Source organism: Numenius arquata, chromosome 7, assembly GCF_964106895.1.
Source record: "Numenius arquata chromosome 7, bNumArq3.hap1.1, whole genome shotgun sequence".
In the NCBI taxonomy this organism is placed as follows: Eukaryota; Metazoa; Chordata; class Aves; order Charadriiformes; family Scolopacidae; genus Numenius; species Numenius arquata.
Window position 1 is genome coordinate 5172085 of NC_133582.1, and position 22974 is coordinate 5195058.

The 22974-nt window shown below is 41.2% G+C and overlaps 1 protein-coding gene across 3 annotated transcripts in view; it reads right to left on the reverse strand.

Annotated features, from left to right (window-relative positions):
* Positions 1-1160: 1160 nt before the first annotated feature.
* Positions 1161-22974, reverse strand: part of SNX14 (sorting nexin 14) — a 48876-nt gene continuing 27062 nt past the window's right edge. For 2 of the 3 annotated variants that reach the window (XM_074150835.1, XM_074150837.1), the window contains 14 exons: positions 19856-19882; positions 15795-15927; positions 14955-15156; positions 13927-14010; positions 13690-13790; positions 13290-13401; positions 11870-11910; positions 11593-11712; positions 5574-5697; positions 4895-5059; positions 3685-3780; positions 2916-3007; positions 2688-2744; positions 1161-1356 (listed from right to left, as the gene is read on the reverse strand). In XM_074150835.1, coding sequence (XP_074006936.1) covers positions 1318-1356; positions 2688-2744; positions 2916-3007; positions 3685-3780; positions 4895-5059; positions 5574-5697; positions 11593-11712; positions 11870-11910; positions 13290-13401; positions 13690-13790; positions 13927-14010; positions 14955-15156; positions 15795-15927; positions 19856-19882 — 1393 coding nt within the window. In that variant the 3' untranslated portion in view covers positions 1161-1317. The remainder of the gene's footprint in view (positions 1357-2687; positions 2745-2915; positions 3008-3684; positions 3781-4894; positions 5060-5573; positions 5698-11592; positions 11713-11869; positions 11911-13289; positions 13402-13689; positions 13791-13926; positions 14011-14954; positions 15157-15794; positions 15928-19855; positions 19883-22974) is intronic. The other variant, XM_074150836.1, reaches the window with a different exon arrangement.

The window sequence follows — 22974 nt, forward strand, 5'->3', positions numbered from 1 at the left end:
CGTTTAAATTTCAAGACCTCATTAGTTTCCACATAAATTAAAAAGGCTGTCCATGAAAAGACCCAGACTCCGCAGCAGCATTAGGTAAGTTAAGTTGTGTTAGAAGAGGGAGACAAAACAACTGACCTTGGTGATGATTTGTCAATGCCAGCCCCTAAAGTTACTTATTTACAGAACGGTCTTCCCCAAATCAACACAAAAGTCGTAGCAGAGAGTGCGCTTACGGACCCAGCCGTACCCACACGCCAATTTTTTAAAGAGTTATAACAACTCCTTGGGCATATCCAGACAGAAATAACACTTTTACCTTCTTTTGACAAACTGAAGGGAAAAGGTATAAAAAAGCAATACGGATCGATAACACAAATTGTACTGGCAAAGAACACTTAGATTGGTTGGTTTGTAAAAAAAGATAAAAGAAATTTTTGTCTGAAAAGAAAAACCGAGGAATTCCCATTAAAATATCTCTGTATTTTTCTGGGAGTAAAACTTGTTAAAAATCCAGGTATGAAAATCCTTTTCAAAGTCTCTTTTATAAAAGCTGGGCCAACAAATTTAAGATTTACAGGCCATGAATTTTTATACTAATAATTTTTTTGAAAATGCTATGAACAGACTCACATCCTCTTCTGTAGCCTGTGACGAGAACGACAGAAAAAAACCCCGACAAACCCACATAAGAAATAGCAGAAGAATAAAGGCTACGGTAAAAGTCAAAACCGCTTTTCACACCCATTATTATTTTAAGAGTGCTTTAGATTTGAAGGTCAGGCATCAAATAAGCTAAATTACACACGTGATTTTCCATGCTCACGGAAAGCACGAAGGGCAAAGGTGGTTCCGAGCTGATATTTGTATGCAATAGATTCAAATCATGTAATTTTGTTTTTAAAAAAAAATAATCGTTAAGATTTGTCAAGAGAGTTAAAAATAACTTCATGGGAGCGTTCCACAGCTTCTTTCAAACAATTTTTCTACGTATCCTTTAAGGAAGACAGCAGGAATTGCTCTTTTAGCAAAGCACGTGTTGGCTGGTCTCCCAGCCATCCCGTTTTATATCATCCTGTAATTTCACACACGGAGATTATGGGGAAATTCATTTGATTTTTACTGATAACAGCTAAAACAAATTTCAAATAAGAAGTACGGATGTATTATTTACTTGTAATCGGTATTAAATTTTAATGTCTTTATTGCATAAAGAGATTTTTTTTTTTTTTAGAACTTAAATTTCATGTTATTTACAAGAAAATATACAATGCAAGGTGACAACGTCAGGTGTCCGTTACATGTTTCTATCCAGCAAGGTCCTTGCACTCACATCCAGCACGACACAGAGCTCGCTTCCTTCGGCCCCTGTCAAACAGTGATGGGAGAGAAAAATCGACTTACTAAGTACGAAAATGCGTATTTACATACAAATGACTGAACTGAGCCGCAATGATTAATGGTGTTTGAAAACGTCCACTCGAAACCAGAGTTAAGAGAAAGGAAGGCTGCTCCTTTCAGGTTTTTAATACTCTCTCTTGAAATAGGCATTTTCTTCTTGCTTTGGAAGTTCTCACCTCCCCCATTCCTAACTTCTGAATACAATTTTCTTAACACAGCGATTTCCTCCTCTGGAAGTGGCACTGCCGTGATACTTTATCAACTGGATTTCTTTCCTTCCTCTGCTAGGAATGATCCTCCTGTCTCAGCCGCTCCTTTTTAACTTGTATCCTGTCCCACAGACTTCCGAGGGCCTGGCTGTACATGGAATCAAAGGCTGAAACTTATCCATTAGGTGGTTTTCAGCTCTTCTCTTCAGCGGACTAAAAGAACGGGGTTAAGTCAGGTCTTTTTTGCAGCACACAAGTCACCAGGCTACTGCTTTATTCTTTTAGTCGGTCGGGTCTTCTTTTGTTTGTTTTTAACGATACGCATTTATACAGTATATTTGTGTCGTGTGAATTCTCTGTCCTTCATCTGGACAGTGGGAGTGACCAAACTAGAAGTAAGGAACCCTCCCGCCAAATGTTCTCAAGAAAAATTCCGAAGCTCAGACTGAGCCCCGGATGCGGAATTCACTCCCTAAATTGGGAAATGCATAAAATAAGAGTGGTGAAAATCAAAAATAAAGGCACAGAGGTCCTGACTGCTGAGTGCTCTGTCCAGTTCTCCTGGAAGGTACCTCAGACTTGCTGTATGATAGACAAATGGGCCCAGACTGATTTGGAAAGAGCTAATTAACAAAAATTTAAATAATGCACGTTTCAATTATTTCGATTAGTAAAATGCAGATTTCCCCCAAAATTTAAAATTAGTATTACAAAGGAATAACAGTCTTTTTTCAGTGGTGCCCAGTGACAGGACAAGAGGGAACGGGCACAAACTTGAACATAAGAAGTTCCATCTAAACATGAGGAGGAACTTCTTTCCTCTGAGGGTGGCAGAGCCCTGGAACGGGCTGCCCAGAGAGGTGGTGGAGTCTCCATCTCTGGAGACATTCCAAACCCGTCTGGACACGTTCCTGTGCAACCTGCTCTGGGTGACCCTGCTTTGGCAGGGGGTTGGACTAGATGATCTCCAGAGGTCCCTTCCAACCCCGTATCATTCTGGGATTCCGTGAACAGCAAAAACACAGCACCAACGAGGCTCACTAGCAGCCTGAAGAATTCTGCAGCTCTCGAAATGAGTTAGCACGTTACCTTACTGAGCTCTGGAAAGAGTTCTTGGATCCCAATGTCCAGCAGAACATAAGTTAACTAAAAGAAAATACAGAAAAACAAAAAAAAAATAATCAAGAACGCTCCGAGGCAACCCTAGTACTTTTTTTTTTAATTTATTTTTAACTCTGGATCAGAGCTTGCTCCTCTGCTCCAGCCGTGCATTCGCTGCAGCACATTCTGCCCCAAAAGGCAAGACTCTCACGTTACCTGTTTGTTGAGCACCGGCTGCTGCAGCCCGTCAAACAGAAGCCTGATGCCTTCGTATTTAGCCTCTTCCCCAATGCACTTGCCTATTAAATCTAGACCAACAACAAATACACAAGTCATTAGGGAAGCACTGCAAAACAGCTGTACCACGCAATTATAGAACCCCAGTAATTAAAAGAAGTTTGAATTAAAGGAAAAGTTCAAATTTTATCCATCTGAAGTGGCAAATAGAAAAACAAACACTCCTTTGGTTCTGTCTTTTCTCCTACCTCCAGGGCTGCGCACCTGAGTAATTATTACACTTTTTATAATATCAATCTAGTGTTCTAATACACTGTTTAGGAAACCACAAGCTGAAACTGTTTAATTACTTTCTGAACAACCCAGCAAATGGGCACCTCTTCCTTCCTCTTACACCTACAGTGTAAGAAGAGCTCAGCTTTATCTTCTGGCTTCATGGCGTGCCATTTTTAACCCAGTTTCCATCTGGGTAATATACAAACCATAGAAGCATCCTAAAGATGAAGAAATTAGGGTATCGCGAACATTTGTAAAGCTCTCTATTTCCATCGTGTCTTTATTAATCACTTTGCTACAACCTCAATCAGCAACACTTAGGGGATGAAACCGAGCTCCGGGGTTTTTACACCAGTCAGTTCAAACCTGAGCAGCGTTAAGTATTATTTGACTTGGAAAATGAACGTGTTTGGCTTACGTATCTGCTCGAACAATTAGCCATACTCGTAGAGAGAGTCATGAAATACAGAACCTGGAATGTATCTCATCATTTCTTCAAAAGTCTGCTTCGCTCGCTTCTGTTTATCCTGGAGAGCGCGGGGTTCGGTGTTCTCGCAGAACACAGCATCTGCAGCGAAGACGCATGGAAAAAAAAAAAACAAACCTTTATGCAGCTACACATCACGGGCAAATACACAGCCTTTGGGATTATGGCTCTGAAGCTGAACTTCTTTTCTGTATGATCCTGGAAGGGAATTCCAGCCTTGCCAGATAATAGCTTTTTTGATCGCATTACCCCGACGGAATCCAGAACACCCCACCTGTGTGAAGGACAAGAATCTTTTGCCAGCTTGTTTCCATTCTTTTTCAAATTTTTCAAGCCTTATCTTCTAGGTTTGGATCAATTCTGCTTTAGGTTAGTTTCCATCTCCTTACTTACAACTTCCCTTATACTTTCAAAACTATAAGCCGTATTTATAGAATCATAGAATTGTCTAGGTTGGACTTTATAAAACCTTGTGCTAAAGCACTGTCTGGAACTGTTAAAAATTTCAGATTTATCTACGAATAAAAACCCAAGAACTGATGCTTATCAGAAATCTGAGGCACTCGAGTTTTGGTTTTAGGCTCCGAAAGGTTTGTTCCTTTCCTGTTTTGTCTTTCACAACATTTCTTTTTGGCTTGATACAGACAGAGCTGTCTTGACACCGGAGCCCTGGCCAGATGTGCTGCTTGGATCAGGCTGTAGTCAGGTAATACTTCTCTACAGTTGTGAGGTCATTTTTAAATTGCTTTTTTTTTTTTTAATCTCCCTCCCTTTCCCTTATTTGAAGGTCAAGAACACTCAGGCCCTCCCAAAAGCCCACCACAACAAAGGGAACAAAAAAATTATCAGTAAAGGACTGCAGTGCAACAAACAATTGAAAACTAATTTAAAGAGAGCACGAAATATTCACGCTCCGATACATGAAACCACCTTTGTTGTGTTTTTCATGTTCTTTGCACACAGCAAATTACTATTTATAATACTTTTTTCTGTAATCATCACTGACAGACGTGGCCGACTCAGCATCTTCCCGCAACAAGCTTTTAGAATCCTTTTATCGGCCCAGCTTGATTTTTCAAACTCCATCAGCTTTAGTCAAGGATGGCCAAGTTTGGTACTTGGAAACTCAACAGAAGGGATTTCAAATATCAAACTAAAGCAGTATTTTCACACCAAAGACGTAGCTTTTACCAACCTCTCAGCAGCGTTATCAGAGAAACCAAACGATGCTCCTGAAAGAGCTGTTCTAACTTATAATGCAAGTAATAGTCCGTGTACAGTTCCAGTGTGTTTTTGAAGAGAATTCTTCCTCCCATCAGGAGGTGATGCAGCCAGTCGGGAATGCGGAAAACTACCCGACCTGCGAAGTCACAGTAACACACGTTTATAAGGTTCTCCTGATAATGATGATAAAGGAGTCACTTACTCAGAGGGAAAAAAGAGAAGATTACAAACAAGCAAATAACGTTGTAGTTTTGTTAGTGCAACACTGGAAATACATTCTCCACTATTCTCCAGATTGCTTATCAAATACCGCCTTTAACAACTTTTATTAATTAGTTCTCAGCACGTATAAGCAACCCAGGCACGTTGGAGAAAAAAGGAAGGGACCTACCTCCCATCAGCTCATACTCTGAGATGCAGAAAGAGAGAGATACAACAAAACAACAGCAATAATGAAAGGTAAATTATGCTATTTTAGCGCGGCAATAAGGTCTTCTAAAGAACGACTGTGTCCCTAAGTTCCATACTGTTAAGCTCGTGAGCGCTGAATTAGATATGAGCACAGCAATAGAACTTTATTTCTTACCGAAGAACCCGAACGTCCCATTTGGCGTGAAGTATAAGAATAATTAAGAGAAATCACTTCTTACCGACATACATTAAGTAGTCATAGACTCCTTCTACAGTCATCATTTCCATGAAGTAGTTCTGATTTTGTCGCCTTTCTGTATTCTCAGACCGGTTTGCATTGTTCTTGAATAAATCATTGAAAAGCTAAAAATAGAAATGTGAAATACTGAAACCTGCATTCAAAGGTAAAAGGGCAGCCATTAGAGCTGTTTTTTTTCATTAAAAGTAGCTTTATTTCAGTTCTTTGAAAACTCTAATCAGTTTTCTATTGTATTAAGTTTATTAAAAGCCTGTCGCACGTTGCCAAGATACCCAGGAATTGAAAATACCTGGATTTAGAACACAGCAGCAAGGCAACCGAGGCAGCAATTTGGGAGCCCTTTTGCTTCAGATGCCTTCACGCATCTAGACTCTTATCACAGGCTCCGATTCCTTTGATGCACCCTGGTTTGTCAATGAGGGGCATAAAGGATATGGAGCTCGTCACCCTTAAATCACTGGGGAAACCTACGACATCCGAGTGTTCCCAAAATAGCCTGTTGGCTTCCAATTTGAAATAAAAACAATGGGTTCTAGACAAAACACCCCAACTTTTTATGGGAGAGGGGATGACAACTTCTTCTGTGCCAGCTTTATTATTTATAGTAAAAACTTCATGAATCTTTGTAAGTTACCAACGTTTGGGGCTTTTTCCATTTATCCCGTTTCTTTTCATTTTATTCCTTTATCCTACGTTCTTACGTTCCACCACTTTTATTGCCTTTGATTCTTCTCCAAGAAGAGAATATAATTATAGTAAAATCCCAAGATGGTCTTCCCTGCATCCCCTTAGCCGTCACAGAATCAGAATAGAATTATAGAATCATCCAGGTTGGAAGAGACCCTTGGGATCATCGAGTCCAACCATCTACCCTACTCTACAAAGTTCTCCCCTATACCATATCCCCCAACACCACATCTAAATGTCTCTTAAACACAGAATAGAATCATAGAATGGTTAGAGTAGGAAGGGTCCTTAAAGATCATCTAGTTCCAACCCCCCTGCCCTGGGCAGGGACACCTCCCACCAGACCAGGTTGCTCAAAGCCCCATCCAACCTGGCCTTGAACCCCTCCAGGGATGGGGCAGCCACAGCTTCTCTGGGCAACCTGTTCCAGTGTCTCACCACCCTCACAGGAAAGGATTTCTTCCTGATACCTAATCTAAATCTCCCCTCTTTCAGTTTAAAACCATTACCCCTCGTCCTGCACCACCTGAGCACTCCTTCCGCCTCACCCCAAGGCTGGGGGCTCCAGCAGCTGGAAAGGAAGAGTTCTCCGAGGCTGGAGGCTCTCCACATTTGACAATACCTAGCAATCACCATTAACAGTTTATTTTAAATTATCTCATCCCCCAAAACTGTTGATCTGAAGATAAAAAAGTATTTACACAAAATAGTCTGTATTATGAAAAGAAAGTTCAAAAGTTTATGCCAGGCTTCTAAAAAAGAAAATAAATCCATAACTAGAAGCAAACACAACGTAATGATAGTGTTGTTTAGGCTGAGCTGATTGCTACTGACACAGATTTTTTTCTTTCTGTATCACTCCCAAATTAAAAATAGTTCCAAGAACGGGAAGTAATTTTCTTCTCTGTGATTCTCTTTCTGTAGAGGCTCTGAATCGACCAAGTCTCTAAACAGAACGCTCTGCACTCGGAGGAAGAATCACATTAGGAAATCTGGCACGACTCGGGTTTTGACTTGTACCTCTTCAGGCCCTCTCCTTTGTCAAGCGCTGAACTGCTGCCATTATCTTCACAAAGTTCACTCAAACTAAACACCACCAAGTTATTACATAAATGACACGAAAGAGCAAATATGGTTAATGCCCTGGTGGGTGACTGGTATCCAGGAAAGTAACGAACCTAAAAAGTTTTAACACGTAATTATTCCCGCCTCCTGTACGAAAGCCTCCCCGGTATGTTGTTTAAAAAACCCTGTATGAACTGAAGCCTACATCCTCCTCAATACCGAAACTAGGACGCTGGGAAAAAATCTTAGTTGAATTATTTTAACTTAAACAAGAATCTCATTTATTTTTTTAGCTACACCCCACGCCCTGACAGAGGTGATACGCGCTGAGCCGACTCAAAGCAGCCCATTGTGCAGCAGAGATAAAGGTTCAGAGGAGCGCGTACGGGCCAAACTAAAACATTAACAGCAGCCCTGTAGGTGATCTATTAAAAAAAAAAAAACCACAAAACAGAAAAATGAAAAGGGAAGGCCATCTTAGGGCAAAGCTTTTTGACTTCCAGAAGTTATTTCCACTTTCACCCCAAACCAGAAGCAGTATCTTTCCAATGTGCCTCTGCACACAGATAATGTGTCTGGCACCTTACAGATAATGGTTCCTTGATTATTGTCAAGCTTTGAAAGCTCAGACTCTTGCATTTCACAGAATCACAGACTGATACGGGGTTGGAAGAGACCTCTGGAGATCATCTAGTCCAACCCCCCTGCCAAAGCAGGGTCACCCAGAGCACGTCCCAGAGCAGGAACGTGTCCAGGCGGGTTTGGAATGTCTCCAGAGATGGAGACTCCACCACCTCTCTGGGCAGCCCGTTCCAGGGCTCTGCCACCCTCAGAGGAAAGAAGTTCCTCCTCATGTTTAGATGGAACTTCTTATGTTCAAGTTTGTGCCCGTTCCCTCTTGTCCTGTCACTGGGCACCACTGAAAAAAGACTGGCCCCATCCTCCTGACACCCACCCTTTAAGTATTTATAGGTGTTGATCAGATCCCCCCCCAGTCTTCTCTTCTCCAGACTAAAAAGACCCAAGTCCCTCAGCTTTTCCTCATAAAAGAGATGTTCTAGGACCCTCATCATCTTTGTAGCCCTCTGCTGTACCCTCTCCGGTAGTTCCCTGTCCTTCTTGAACTGGGGAGCCCAGAACTGGACACAGTGCTCCAGATGGGGACTCCCCAGGGCAGAGCAGAGGGGCAGGATGACCTCCCTCAACCTGCTGGCCACACTCTTCTTGATGCACCCCAGGATGCCACTGGCCTTCTTGGCCACAAGGGCACATTGCTGGCTCATGGTCACCCTGTTGTCCACCAGGACTCCCAGGTCTTTTTCCCTCCAGCGGGTCAGCCCCCAACCTGTACTGGTGCAGTGGGTTATTCCTCCCCAGGTGCAGCACCCTACAGTTGCCCTTGTTTCAGAAAGCAGCAGCAGAACAACGCGTGCCAAAGTTACTGAGCCAACGAGCGGTTTTTATAAGGTGTACTGGGAGAGTGCCCAGTATATAAGTGTGTGTGCTGCAGTCGTCAGCAACGCACCTCTGAAGGACGCGGCCGCCGTAACACAAAGGGGTGTTACATCTCTGTTGTGAAGGGGGTTTGCACTTTCCAAGACTTTGCCTCAGAGGAAAGCCAAGTGAAAAACATACAATTGGGTATCTAACAGAAAAAATTGAGATTACAGTCACAATTTCAATAAGCATGAGATTTTGCTTTTAAATGTTTCTGCCCTTAATATTTGAGACGTGATACAATGCTCACCGCTGTAATTAGATTAAAAAATAAGACAAGCAAGACAAAATCCAATGTTATCGTTACTCATATCTTTCAAGATTAAACAGTAACTGTGATTATAAACCTGGAATATTCTTGAGAGGCTTTCAAGGAGGAAATGCCATGGATCGGTACTGGTTAATAATGGAAGCCAAGCTCTTGAAGCGAGTGAAAGATAAAAGGACTGCGTTAAGAAAAAGAGCAAAGTAATCCCTTGTCGAACAGGCTGCCTATTGTACCTGGATGGGAAAAGCTAGCGAAATAGGTGTGAGTGTTTACCTAAAAATGCCTGATAGAAAAAAAAACCCCCGCAGTTACTCAACGGTTAGCGAGCGCACACGCAAACATACGCCCATACATTCCAGCAGAGCCCTGCAGTTTCTAGAAGCAATACCACGATTACGAACAATGTCCACAGCCAGAGGCGTGAACCTCTCCACCGTTTTTTTTTTCCTGCTCGTTCGGCACCTCCAGATGACCACACCAAAAGGGTAAGACGACAGAATGTACGTCGTGTCTGAACCACATCAGTTCGGGTGTTGAAAAATAACAACCGTGGCTTCCTCCAAGGAACTTGGCATCAACGCGCAATAGAGTGTTGGTGTTCCAAAAGCAGCTTTTGTTGCCGCCGGCAGGTCATCACAAGCAGCAGAACGACGCTTCTCTACGCATAGTTTGCGAAGTGCATCAGCTGAGAAGCCCTCACCTATTCTGGCAAGCCTGACAAAAAGCACGTTTGGAAAACGATCAAGGTGCTACACACCTTCGGAACAGAAACACGGCTGGGAAAGCCAGGAATCCCGTGTGTGCCTTTACCGGGGGTGTTTTTTCACTTGTTTGTTTTAACCCGGGTGGCTGGTAGCTCTTTCAATCTAGTGGATCTGATACAGGATAAAATCCCACTGCTACTGGCTGCGCTAAGGCTGACTACCCACGGTCACGATGCATTTAACTACAAGTCTCTCCACCGGTACTTAACACCATAGGAACATACACACGCACCAGGGATATCCAAAAGGAAGCACCGTGTAGAAAATCTCTCGGAGAAGCAGGCGTGTTTCTGATTGAACTCAAGCCTTCACCTGCCCTGGCAGATTTTCAGGCATTCCTTACTCAGGCTGTAGATGAAGAGGCAGCCTGGGTGTACCCTATTCATGGCCACGGAGTTGGCAGCACAACCACCGGGGAACACGTATTATGTTCTCAGCAGATTCCAACGTGTTGATACTGGAATAAATTAGCGTCAGCCAAGGTAAGTGGGAACACTGGGGCGATACAAACATCAGCTGGAAATCGACTCCAGCATTCACCAAAAAAAATAAAAATAAAAAGAGTTGAAGAACTTCCTTGCTATAAGACAGCGTGCTCTTCCCACAGACGGGCACTCACAAAGTGCCAACCTTCCGTCCTTTCAGCTCCTGGTTGACTCCATGCAGGTGGCTCACGCAGAATTACAGAATGGCAGGGATTGGAAGGGACCTACAGAGGTCATCTAGTCCAACCCCCTGCCAGAGCGGGTCCAGGGGCTTTGAGCAACCTGGTCTAGAGGGAGGTGTCCCTGCCCATGGCAGGAGCGTTGGAACTGGATGATCTTGAAGGTCCCTTCCAACCCAAACCATTCTATGATTCTATGAAATAACCACCATAGCTCTGCAGGAGATATACTGAAGTCTGAAACTTTCCATTCACTTATAGCAAATGGCTCCCCAAAACAAAACAGATTTCTTTCGGGAAAGTAAAAAAGAAAATCTAAGAGGTAGAAGCAATTAATTCATAAAACATCTAACTAGAATAAAGTTGCTCAGAAAAACAGCGAACTCGCTCTCACAAAAGACAATAGAGAAGGAATGGAGACCTGAGGGGAGCCTCATCTTTTTTGTTCTCTGCAAAGAAGCTCCCATCTCATGACAAAAGCACCCCCCTCCAGGGTAACCAGCAGCACTAGCAACATTATGGACTTGGACTCTACAAACTTGTGTCTCCAACAGAGTGCATACATGGACAGTCAGTCAGCAGCGGTAAGGAGATTTCCCCCAAAACGCTATTTCTGGAAATGACATTAGAAAATAGGAGGCAGAAAAAGATCTACGTTTTGTTGAAGGGAACTTCAGTATTCCAAATGAAAGCCAGAGTGCAGCCAGCTCTTTGCTTTCCTGGGATCATCAGGGTTGAAAAGAATTGGGAAAACCTCATTTCAGATCCCGAATTTCTGCACACATGTTCTTTTACAAGAAAAAAACCACCAAAACAGACAAAACCAAAACAACCAACAGGCAACCCTCAGAAGTCATTCAGACTCAGATATTTTCAAGACAGAAGATGACAAATCTCTCTGCGCTGCTCTTTTCTTTCTTGCATGAAAAGACAACTCAAAATCACTAAGCTCTTATAGTTATTGGGTTTTTTCTGTTTATATTCTTTGCGTTTTCAGAGTACGGTCCATGTTCCTCATTCCTGTAAACCGGAGAAGGAAGATGATGTACTGTACCTTCTTGTTATTTTCAGAAGTGGGACTCAAAATGGTAAGTTCAGGCCTACTTGGTTTAGGCTTTGGAGATTCACAGGAGTTGATAAAATTCATGATGAACGGCTCCAAATGCTGACCTTTCTGTAATAAGATATGAATGTTCTGTCACTTGTATAAATATAGGAAAAAAACCCCAAACAAACCCCTGAGTTTCCAAACAGATTTCTGACTAGCCCATAAGTTAGTAGCCCATAAAATTAGTCATTGAAGTTAAAGCGTTGGCAACAGACTTACTCACCTCTTTCATCAGCTTTCCTGGAACAGATTTTATAATTTTACCTATAATTAGAAACAAACAAAAGTTTTCTGTTACGACCGCCTGATCTTAAAGACATTTTGCTAGTACTTAAATTAAAAATACTGTAGTTTTCAAAATCTGATTGTTTTTTGTCACAAAAAGCCTTCTACATATCTAGCTTATGACTTAACGCTTATTAATTTTCAAAACAAGATACTTAAAATATGAAAAATATACACATGATTATCTGAATACTTTAGGGGGAAAAAAAACCCCAAAGTACTCTAGATCTGCCTTCATAATTTTTCTAGAAGCTCAAACATAAATAGCTGTAGCACCGTAAGAGCAGTACTATATGACGCCAGCACAGGCACAATTTTCTCTATGTAAGTTCTTCATCCTTCATAAACGTTTATCACAAAAGAAATCACAAAAAGTGACATTCTTCTCTTTCCCTGAAAAGATCAGATACTCTGTAGAGATTCTGGAGGGATCCAGTCTTTAAAATACTGGTGATTAAAGTTTTACAAATTGAAGAGGCTACAGCTGTGGTCTTAAAAAACAGCTCTTCTGTTTTTTTAAGGTTATCAGGATAGAGCACAGTAACTCTGAATGCTGAAAAATGAGTGTCTAGGATTAGTTTTATTTTAAGCACTCCGTTTATAGTATTATTTTTCTTATCTATACATCATTACATTTGCAACTTGCATCGGAAAGTATGTACAATGATCAAATGGTAATAATAAAATCTCTCATTCTCACACAAAGCCCTACTGAAATGCCAAATTAAATGTTAAACTGATGTTTAGGGAAGTGAAGCAGAGTCTCAGACACGAGGTGCATTACAGTAAACACCACAATTACAGGCTTTTTTTAATGATGTACAGTCAGTTGGAACGAGAGGGGAAGTCTGAAACAAAATAAAGTAGCTCATATTAAAAGAGATCTTACCACTAGCTAATACTAGAAATAGTAAATATTGCTGTTTTCAGATTAAAATAAACAGATTTTAATCGGCTAACATGCAGGGGTAGTTTATATTAAGAAATTTTTCATACCATTGCAGCTGTAAACAATGACTGACTTGCACAGATTTGACTGGCGACAATACCCTAAGTCTTCTTGAACTATGAAAGTTGTTAGAGAAATCTCATCACCTTCCTTGCTGACACAAATATTCAAAAGCAACCACTTTCACGCTTTTTTCCATAATCTCAAAATGTCTTGTTTTCTTCAAGGAAAAAGTATTAGCATTTCTTTCTTGCTGAGCTACAATTTTGAGGGCTGTGAAGGAGCAGAGTTCTTCCTTCCTACAGCCATCTCCTTACGCACGAGTTACCTGTTCATTACTACTGTCATTCAATCACAGCACCTACAGCATCACTATGTGTCAGCAGAAACAACCAGCATTATTACGTACCAAGATTCACATCAGGCAACATTTTATCAAGAAACTGAGTCTCTCCTCCGTTCGGGGACAGGAAGTCAGCTAAAAGCTGGCTGTTACTTAGTTCTGGATGTTGCAGAAGTTTCTTTGGGACAGAAGGCGAGAAAGAAGCGTAAGTACTTTAATCTTTAAAATTCAGTTTCTCTACAGCAAAAAGAGATATTCAAAGAGCATTATATTACCAGAGATATTGTCATTTGCAAAAGATTTCCGTTTTCAGTCACGTGAAACTTTAACAAGTTTTATTTGCCCACTTCAATCCTTTCTATAACCCAAGTTACTTGGAAACAAACAAAAAACCAGCAGATATTCCTTTAATAATTTTATATTATTAATTTTATAATATTCCTTGCTCCAAAAGTTTGTTTGATACCTGCAGATATTCCTGAAACTCCTCTCTCTTGGATTTTAAGAACTCATAGTTCTTGGGGCCAATGATTCTCTTTGAGGGAAGCTGAGCATCAGGAAACGTACCTAATAAAGAGATCAAGGAGATTAGATTATTCTTGTAACGCAGCAAACATTGGTTTCAGCATTTTAAATTCCAGCTCAGCGCTGAATGATAATCACAGGAGGAGGAAAGTGGCTTTCCAGATGATGGAGAACATACCGTGAAACTCCGTTAGCTTCGACTCAAGCACGTAAAATTCAAGATACTTCCTGTAGACAGACCAGTGTTCGGGTTCATGCCCAACTAGAGAGGAAAAGAAAACCAAACCAGCATTACAAATAGACCAGGTTTTATGCCACTTGAGATGAATTAAGCAATAGCAAATGTATGTTTGATTATTATGGGAAAAATCTGAATGATATTAATATCCCCCTTATTGCCATAACAAATCCCAGCCAGGTAATTTAAGTGTTAAATTAAAATGCACACCTGGTAGACAAACATGGTACGAGCACAGAAATTATCATCTCATTTAGGGGATCCCTAAAATCTAAACAATGGAGCACTGCATAACTCCCAAATTTATCAGGGCTGACTATGTTAGATCTATTTTCAAACTTTTAACCAAATGATTTACAGAAATACAATTTTTTGAATACAGTCCTCTGCACCATCAGCTTGAATCTTGACCATTCTTCCTCCTGGAAGATATCACTAAATAACGTTTCCTGCTCGTTGTGGAAGTATTTTAGTTTCACTAACACAAAGCTACGCAGCCCCAGGACGATGCTATTTTCCCCACTCAATACAGATGCGTCGCTGTCTAGATACTGATAAACTCTCTCTGCAAGCCAGGATGGTTCCTAATAAGCAAAACGTTTTCATTTCCTAAGATCTATATTTTAACTTTCTATAGAAAGTTATTTATTGTTCCTTATTCCAAACTTCAGAGTGGGTGAAAGAAAAATATGCCAGGTGGTTATTAATACGAAACATAGGATCAATATTTTTGGAAAGAGAAAGTCTCAATGGAACCGGTTTGTGCTGAGGAGTCAGTTCTCAACTTCCAAATACTAAATGTAATAGTTTTGCTCTCAAACACATTTCTTCAGAATTTTCAAGTCATTATTTCAAAATCAGAAAAAAAAGTATGCAAATTACACTGCAACAGCCATCACAATACAGCACACTAGAACATTTTGAGTTCATTTTTAAATGACATTTTATTTATCCACAAGGTTGCATACCTGCGCTTCTGTCATTTCTCTCTACATCAATGCAGAACACGGGGATTCTCTCCTTTCTGTCTTTTCTTTCCAAGGAGGGATCCTCAAAAAAATCTACATATGGGATGCTAATTTTCCACGCGGCAAGGTTGCGGGGTGTGTTTGGGGTACTAACAGCCTCCTCAGGAGAATCATCTTCCATCACCATAACGCCTTCTTCAATCTGTAAAGATTCAAACATGAAAACGCTACATCAGAGACCAAACTTGACAGCAATTTCTCCGCTGTATCTATGGTTTTAAGGTCTTGTGGGAAGCTTCAGATCATAGAATCATAGAATGGTTTGGGTTGGAAGGGACCTTTAAGGGTCATCTAGTCCAACTCCCCTGCAATGAGCAGGGACATCTTCAACTAGATCAGGCTGCTCAGAGCCCCATCCAACCTGACCTTCAATGATTCCAGGGATGGGGCATCTACCACTTCTCTGGGCAACCTGGGCCAGTGTCTCACCACACTCATAATAAAAAAAATCTTCCTTATCTTTAGTCTGAATCTTCCCTCTTTTAGTTTAAAGCCATTATCCCTTGTCCTATTGCAACAGGCCCTGCTGAAAAGTCTGTCCCCATCTTTCTTACAAGCCCCCTTTAGGGACTGAGAGGCCACAATAAGGTCTCCCTGGACCCTTCTCTTCTTACAGGGAAAACAAGGCAACTTAATCAGAAGCCAGCGCGTGCAAACTCCGCAGTGAAGTAAAACAGCAGAAAAGGCAAAAACTTCACATTTTCAAATAAGGAAGGGGAAAAAAAATAAAAAACCACCATCAACAAAGACTTAAGAGACAAATCTAAAACTTTTACTCACAAAGTCATCTTCTCCTTCATTTAAGTTATAGTTGGGCAACATAGCTCCTTCCATGGCCGAACTCTTGAATACACCTTTTATTTTGTTGCCTATTCTGCTGATCCCAAACGATTCTCCTCTCTTCTGTGTGGTCCTAGGAGCACAGAAGCCAGAGTTCACGACACAAGGCATATTATGACACAGCAGCTCAGGAGGCCGTTGCACATCATTTGCAGATGAGAGAAACAACCCCATAAACAAGTAGCCAATATATTTATGATTCCGCTTCAATCGAAATTCATTTACGGCAAACTTATTCTCTGATCAATCGGCAACATTTCTGGATTACACTTTTAAGAGATACGGGTTTCCCACTGGCTTAACCATGAGCAAACATTAACACTGTTGTGATAGTGTCCCTGTAATGCAGGACACAAAATAAACAATTAATTATGCAAAGCATTTTTGTTTTGACAGCAGAAACTGTCCTACCGCTACAGGCACACACAGCAAGAAGGTCACTAACTCTCTCCTCTTCCATTTACTCATATTTAAATATTTATCTGCTCTTGCCAAGTACTGTAAATGGTGTCGTTGGATGCATTTTTTTTTTGGAATAAACATCCCGGGATTTTACATTCAAAGATTCAAGATGGATCCCGACTTTTAAGCATTGGGGACAGGCAAAAGGAATGCGCAAGGAGCAAGAGCGAGCGTGAGAGAAAACAGATGCAACTGAAGAATCTTGGCTGGAAGAGCCACTCTGAGAGATGAAGACTTTTTAAAGTCTTGCCACTTATGACAAAGCATCCAAAAAGCAACAAGGTATGGAAAAAAAAGAAAAATAACCGGGCAGGAAGCGCGCTCCTTACCGAGAGAACAGATTTTATAGCATTCTTATGCCCTTACACAAGACCTGACCCCGAAGATTATTTCTTACGTTGAAATGCTAGTAATTCTGGAAAGAAAAATGTTTCTGTTGAATACGGAGTCAGCCTGAGGTTACTTCTGCTGATTCAATAAATACAGTTGATCGGCGAGTTAAAAATCAACACAGTGAACTGCAGAATCACAGACTCAAAAGAACTTTATAGATTACCGAGGTTAAAAGCACAATTAGTACTTTAGAGGACAAAAAAAAATATCCTAAGTGTTTCTTTTTCCTTTAAAACAAAAAAAATATTAACTACTGAACAGTAGTACCAACAGCAGAGATCAGCAGCTAAAGTGTCTTCAGTGACACTGGTGAGGCCACAACTGGAATACTGCATCCAGTTCTGGCCTCCCCAGTTCAAGAGAGACAGGGAACTACTGGAGAGAGTCCAGCGTAGGGCAACTAAGACGATTAAGGGATTGGAGCATCTCCCTTATAAGGAAAGGCTCAAAGAGCTGGGGCTCTTTAGCCTGGAGAAGAGAAGGCTGAGGGGAGACCTCATCTATGTTTACGAGTACCTAAAGGGTGGGTTGAAGGATGATGGAGCCGGACTCTTTTCAACGGTTCCCAGTGACAGGGCGAGGGGCAACGGGCACAAGTTGGAACATAGGAAGTTCCGTTCAAATATGAGGAAAAAATTCGTTAGGGTGAGGGTGACAGAGCCCTGGAACAGGCTGCCCAGGGAGGTCGTGGAGTCCCCTTCTCTGGAGATCTTCAAGACCCGCCTGGATGCAGTCCTGAGTGATGTGCTCTGGGCAATCCTGCTTCAGCAGGGGAGTTGGACTAGATGATCTCTAGAGGTCCCTTCCAACTCTGACAATTCCATGATTCCACACCCATAAAACCATGGTGACAACATCAACTGGTGACTCAAAATGTGCATCTGTGTGTTACTAACAACCTTCCTGTTTATAATTTTACCCAGACTGTGTACATGACTAAAACTGCATAAATAATCCACTGTTTTTCCAAATCTTTTGCTTTTTCTATCTCATATTATTATCAGCTCCAAAGCAGAGAGGCACCATCTATCTTACTTATCTCCGCTAACCAGAGAAAAGGTTGGGCGACTGTAGTCTAAATCCATGTTTGAACAATTTTACTCAATTTTTAAACAACTTCTTCTGTTATTACGCTGAACTGAACTTTTTCCGCATCGGGGACCTACCTGAATCTTGTTCAAGACCTTAAACACTGGGAGAGCAAAATACAAACCTTGCTCAGACAAAACCCGACAGCTTTTCTAGAACGGTAATACCTCTGGCTTGATTCTTGAAGAAGTTTTCATCGTTCCTGTGAAAACTTGTGCAGTTCTCAAGATTTTGAGCACAAACCAGATTAGATGAGCACGGAAAAAAATCTGGGGATGTTAGCAGAGACGGACAGACAACAGGATGATGGAAATTGTGAAGAAGCTGAGCAAGAAGAAAAAAAAAAATATATATATACTAAAAAACCTCCCAGGTATCAGGATGAAAATCTACTGGATTCACTGGCTAAGTAGAAATAGGAGAAATAACTTGAGGCCAGGTGGAAAGGAAGAGATGGGATTAGGATATGGTCAGGTTCAAAGCATGAGAGAAGAAAGAGGAGAGGAGGTGGACAGTTTAGCATAGAGACCAAGTCCCTCAAGACCTGTCAAAAAATATATATCCAAAACTCCTCGGGAAAAGTATCCCACTCCCTCTAGTGCCAATCCACGTAACAGCATTATTAAACTGTCATTCCATACTTCCTTTCTTGGCAGGGCCCTGAGAATCTACAGGTTCCAACATTCCTGATGAATGACGTGATGACAAGAGGGTGGAATAATTTATTAAATTTTTTTTGGTAAACACTCCAGAAGTCACACATACCTAACATTAAAAAAAAATTACAATTGTTGTTCACTCTATAGCTGGGAATGGCAACCAAAGACCGCATTAGTGCCACCGTGCGCTGTGGCATTCTTTAATCATGGATAGTTGGAAAATAATTTTCCATGAGGATTCCTGCCTCATTTAGGGCTTTAAACAGATCTTTGCAAGCGACCAGCCAGGGCTGTGCTGCTGAAGAACACTGTTGTGAACCTCTACAAGGGTCAAGAAGTACCAGCCAAGCCGTGTGTATCAGACAAGCTGGGTATTTACACACCTGTGAAGTCCGGGTACCATTTTTGGTTAAAACCCCTACAACCCAATGAGAAGAAACGCTGAGCGTACAGAGCTGCACTTAAAAAAATCAATGAACTGCACTTCTATCTCAACTGCTCCTTATTCCTCAACAAGTCTCACAAGTTATAATTCTATACACTGAACTGGCAACACAGAAGATAAAACCTGTCTATATACCCTGATTCCTAACCTGTAAAATGAAGGCGACAAATTTCCCTCAACGCTCAAGAACGTGACGATTAATATATGTAATACTGATGCTCCGATAAATTCTAAGGAAAAGTCCATAATGAAAAAAAAAAAATTTGTTTTCTGAGTTTGGATAGCATGTATTTGAAGAGGAACAAATAATGAGAAAACAAACCATCGAGCGGCTATTAAGGAGTTAATGAGAGATCACAGACCACCTAGGGCAAATTATAAAAAAAACCAGCAGATGTTGTAATCAAACCTGTGACAGTCCCAAGAAAAGCTGCAGAGAGAACTAATTTGGGGAACTCCTGCTTTTGAGCACTTGATAATATTTATAAAATGGTTATATTTGCATGCAATGATCATCCTGGACACAGCTGTTAAGTTAAGAACAAGCAGTTACGTGGATAAAACCTCAAATGGGATGTGGAAATGGGACGTGGAGCAAAGGGAATTTTGAAGCAGCCAGCAGCCAAAAAAAAAAAAAAAAAAAAAAAAGCTTCAAGTTATGCAAGTATATTTCAAAACTAATAACAGCAGACAAATCATTAACAGCAAACAGTATTAACATATCACAAGCTTGTGAAATTTGTTAATTAAGCGATTTCTAAAGACTTTTGAAGACGACATGAGGAGTGAAGCTTGTTGTGGGTAGAAATGCAGTTTAGTCCAGAGAAGACATTCGCATGGGTTTTTTTTACAAATAAACAGTTAAAATTGCTGTTACAAAGGCTGTGTGATGCAGTCGTGATAGATGCGGTGTCACTAACACACAACATTTACCGAGTGTTAGATAGACTTACCGGAAGTCATCCAAACTCAGGCTACTTCTGCAACAACAGGCACAGAAATTACCTCAGAGCCCATGAGAAAATAAATGTTAAAAGAAAACAAAAAACAACCGAAAAAAACCCCACCACCAAACCAAATTTGATAGACCTACCCTGACAAAACCGAACAGGCTTTGACTGCCGCTACAGATTAATAAAGGTGGTAGAATTAGGAAGGAGTTCCTGATGTAAAATCCTATGGAAGTGAAATGCAAACAGCACCTGCACATTTCATCACCACAACCTTGGCCTTTGAATTTAAAACCTTGGCCAATACAAAGAAAAGGCTGAGGGGTGAGGTCCAACAAGGCCAAGTGCTGGGTCCTGCACTTGGGTCACAACAACCCCATGGACGCTACAGGCTTGGGGCAGAGTGGCTGGAGCTGCCTGGCAGAAAGGGACCTGGGGGTGTTGGTGGAATGTCAGCTGAATGTGAGCCAGCAGTGTGCCCAGGTGGCCAAGGCGGCCACCAGCATCCTGGCCTGTACCAGGAACAGCATGGTGAGTAGGACTCGAGAGGTGATCATCCCCCTGTACTGGGCACTAGTGAGGCCCCACCTCAAGGGCTGTGTCCAGTTTTGGGCCCCTCACCACAAAAAAAGACATTGAGGGGCTGGAGCGTGTCCAGAGAAGGGCAACGAAGCTGGTGAGGGGTCTGGAGAACAAGTCTTATGAGGAGAGGCTGAGGGAGCTGGGGGTGTTCAGCCTGGAGAAAAGGAGGCTGAGGGGAGACCTTCTCGCTCTCTACAACTCCCTGAAAGGAGGGTGTAGACAGGGGGGGGTCGGTCTCTTCTCCCAAGTCACAGGCGATGGAACAAGAGGAAATGGCCTCAAGTTGCACCAGGGGAGGTTCAGATTGGATATTAGGAAAAATTTTTACACAAAAAGGGTTATTAAGCCTTGGAATGGGCTGCCCAGGGAAGGGGTTGAGGCACCATCCATGGAGGTATTTAAAAGAGGGGTTGACATAGTGCTTAGAGACATGGTTTAGTGATGGTTTTTATCAGAGTTAGGTTGATGGTTGGACTAGATGATCCGAAAGGTCCCTTCCAGCCTAGACAATTCTATGACTTACTTTACATAACACCACTCCCCTAATAGATATAGTAAAAACCATTATTAAAATATCTTTTAGTTGGTTTTCTTGGGGGGTGGTTTTTTTTTTTATATATATTTCACAGATTTTAAGAACTGACGTGTATTTTTGACATTCCACATAACCTGGTACATGGAACTGATGCCTCAGCCATCAACTCAGTTATTCCAACCAAAACGTTTAAATGGATTATTGATAAAGACAGTCACTGCACGCATGATTTTAATTCACTGGAGCTACTGAATTCTGCCCAAACTTGTATGGGGTTAAAATATTCATATTTTAGATTTTGTTTTACACGAGGAACAGAGTCTAAGGGAACTTACGCCGTCTTTAGTCATATTAACCGTGAAACTGGGAACAACCGACCAAGTTGGAACTGATGGCGTCAAACATTGCACACAACTGTCCACGGACTTAATTACAGAATCACAGAATGATGTGGGGTTGGAAGGGACCTCTGGAGATCATCTAGTCCAACCCCCCTGCCAGAGCAGGTCAATTCTGTGGGTTTTACTCCTAACCACTCCTCAAAATTGTTAACATCTTTTCTGCTCAGTCCTTTACTTGAAAAAGGTTTTAATTTTACTGCTATCCCAATGATGAGAAATCAGGATTTCTACATGTGGTCATGGTGTGTAGAAAATGAAGGCAGATACGCAGCTCTCCAGAAATCAAGAAGTTTATATCACGTAACGGCTTTTCTTTTTCTGTTAGACTTCCAACACAGAATACCGTTAAATAATGAAGCAACGTATTGTCAATCCATAAATATGAGAGGGAGAGGGAATTCTCGTCCTCTCTTCCACACACCCAAAATTAAGTTGTCAGAATTGGAACTTACAACATCAGTTTTCATTGCCCACGTACATTAAACATCAGGCAGAAAATACCAGTTACGGAGTTAAACTGTTGACAAGCACTGCTAGCTCTCAAGTTATCAGGATATCCTCAGTGTGACTTCTTTACATTCCAGAAATACTTGGGACTTCTCACCTATCACCTCAGTAGTCTACAAAATACGTTATTTGTCCTATCTGTACGCAAAAACCTATGATTATTTTGTATAGATCAAAGAAGCGATTCAAACCAGAAATGACACACCGATAGTCACTTCCTCCTACTTTCCCACTTGTATCTTCTAGAAACTGCTCTGTTATTTTCTTGTCTTACAATAAGTGAAATCTTTCAACGCATGTATATTCCACTATGTTTTATAGTTAGTACTCGATGTGACCTTTTAACCAGCAGTATCTGTGCAATACACACACAGTACCCCCAGCAAAGCATCAGAGAGATGGAAAACAAAACTCATCTCTTTGCATAGAATTTCTCCCAACTGGTACTAACGCTAGAATAGGGCAGGTTAGAAAAGGCAGGACAAGGTATGTGCATATGGATAACATCTGAAATAATTCCATAACCTTTTTTTTTTTTTTTTTTAATTTATTTTTTTCTCCTTGGCAGTGACTGTCTGTACCAGACTCTGCAGAAGGGAAACTCCAAAGCAACAGGGAAACTACTTTCAGATAGGACCTCTGTCTCATGGAAATAATCAAGGGGCACCACTTCAGGAATATACAGTATTCTCATATCATAAACCATCATATCTACTCAGGGCATTCAAATTGTTCTAAAATATAAAACAGATACATTTTCAGCAATGTATGGATGCTGTTTGAACTCCAAGAAAATATGCTGTAGCAGTCTCCAAATAAAATTTGCTTATTTTGTAGCCAGAGATTTATTTCAAAGAGTCCAGGTAGAGACTACCTTTAATTTCACCCTTTCTGTTCTGGAAAGCAAAGCACCAAGGAGGTGACCTAAATGTTTTCACGCTTTAACTAGATTTAGGAAGTGCATAACAGGATACTTTCAACCCTGGACATGAATAATTTTGGGAAAGAGACCAGAAGGCAGATTGAGAGGTCTGGATGAAAACTCTGTAGCCATCTTCAACAGAAGCTGGAACGAGTTTTAAGGTCACCGTTCCTAG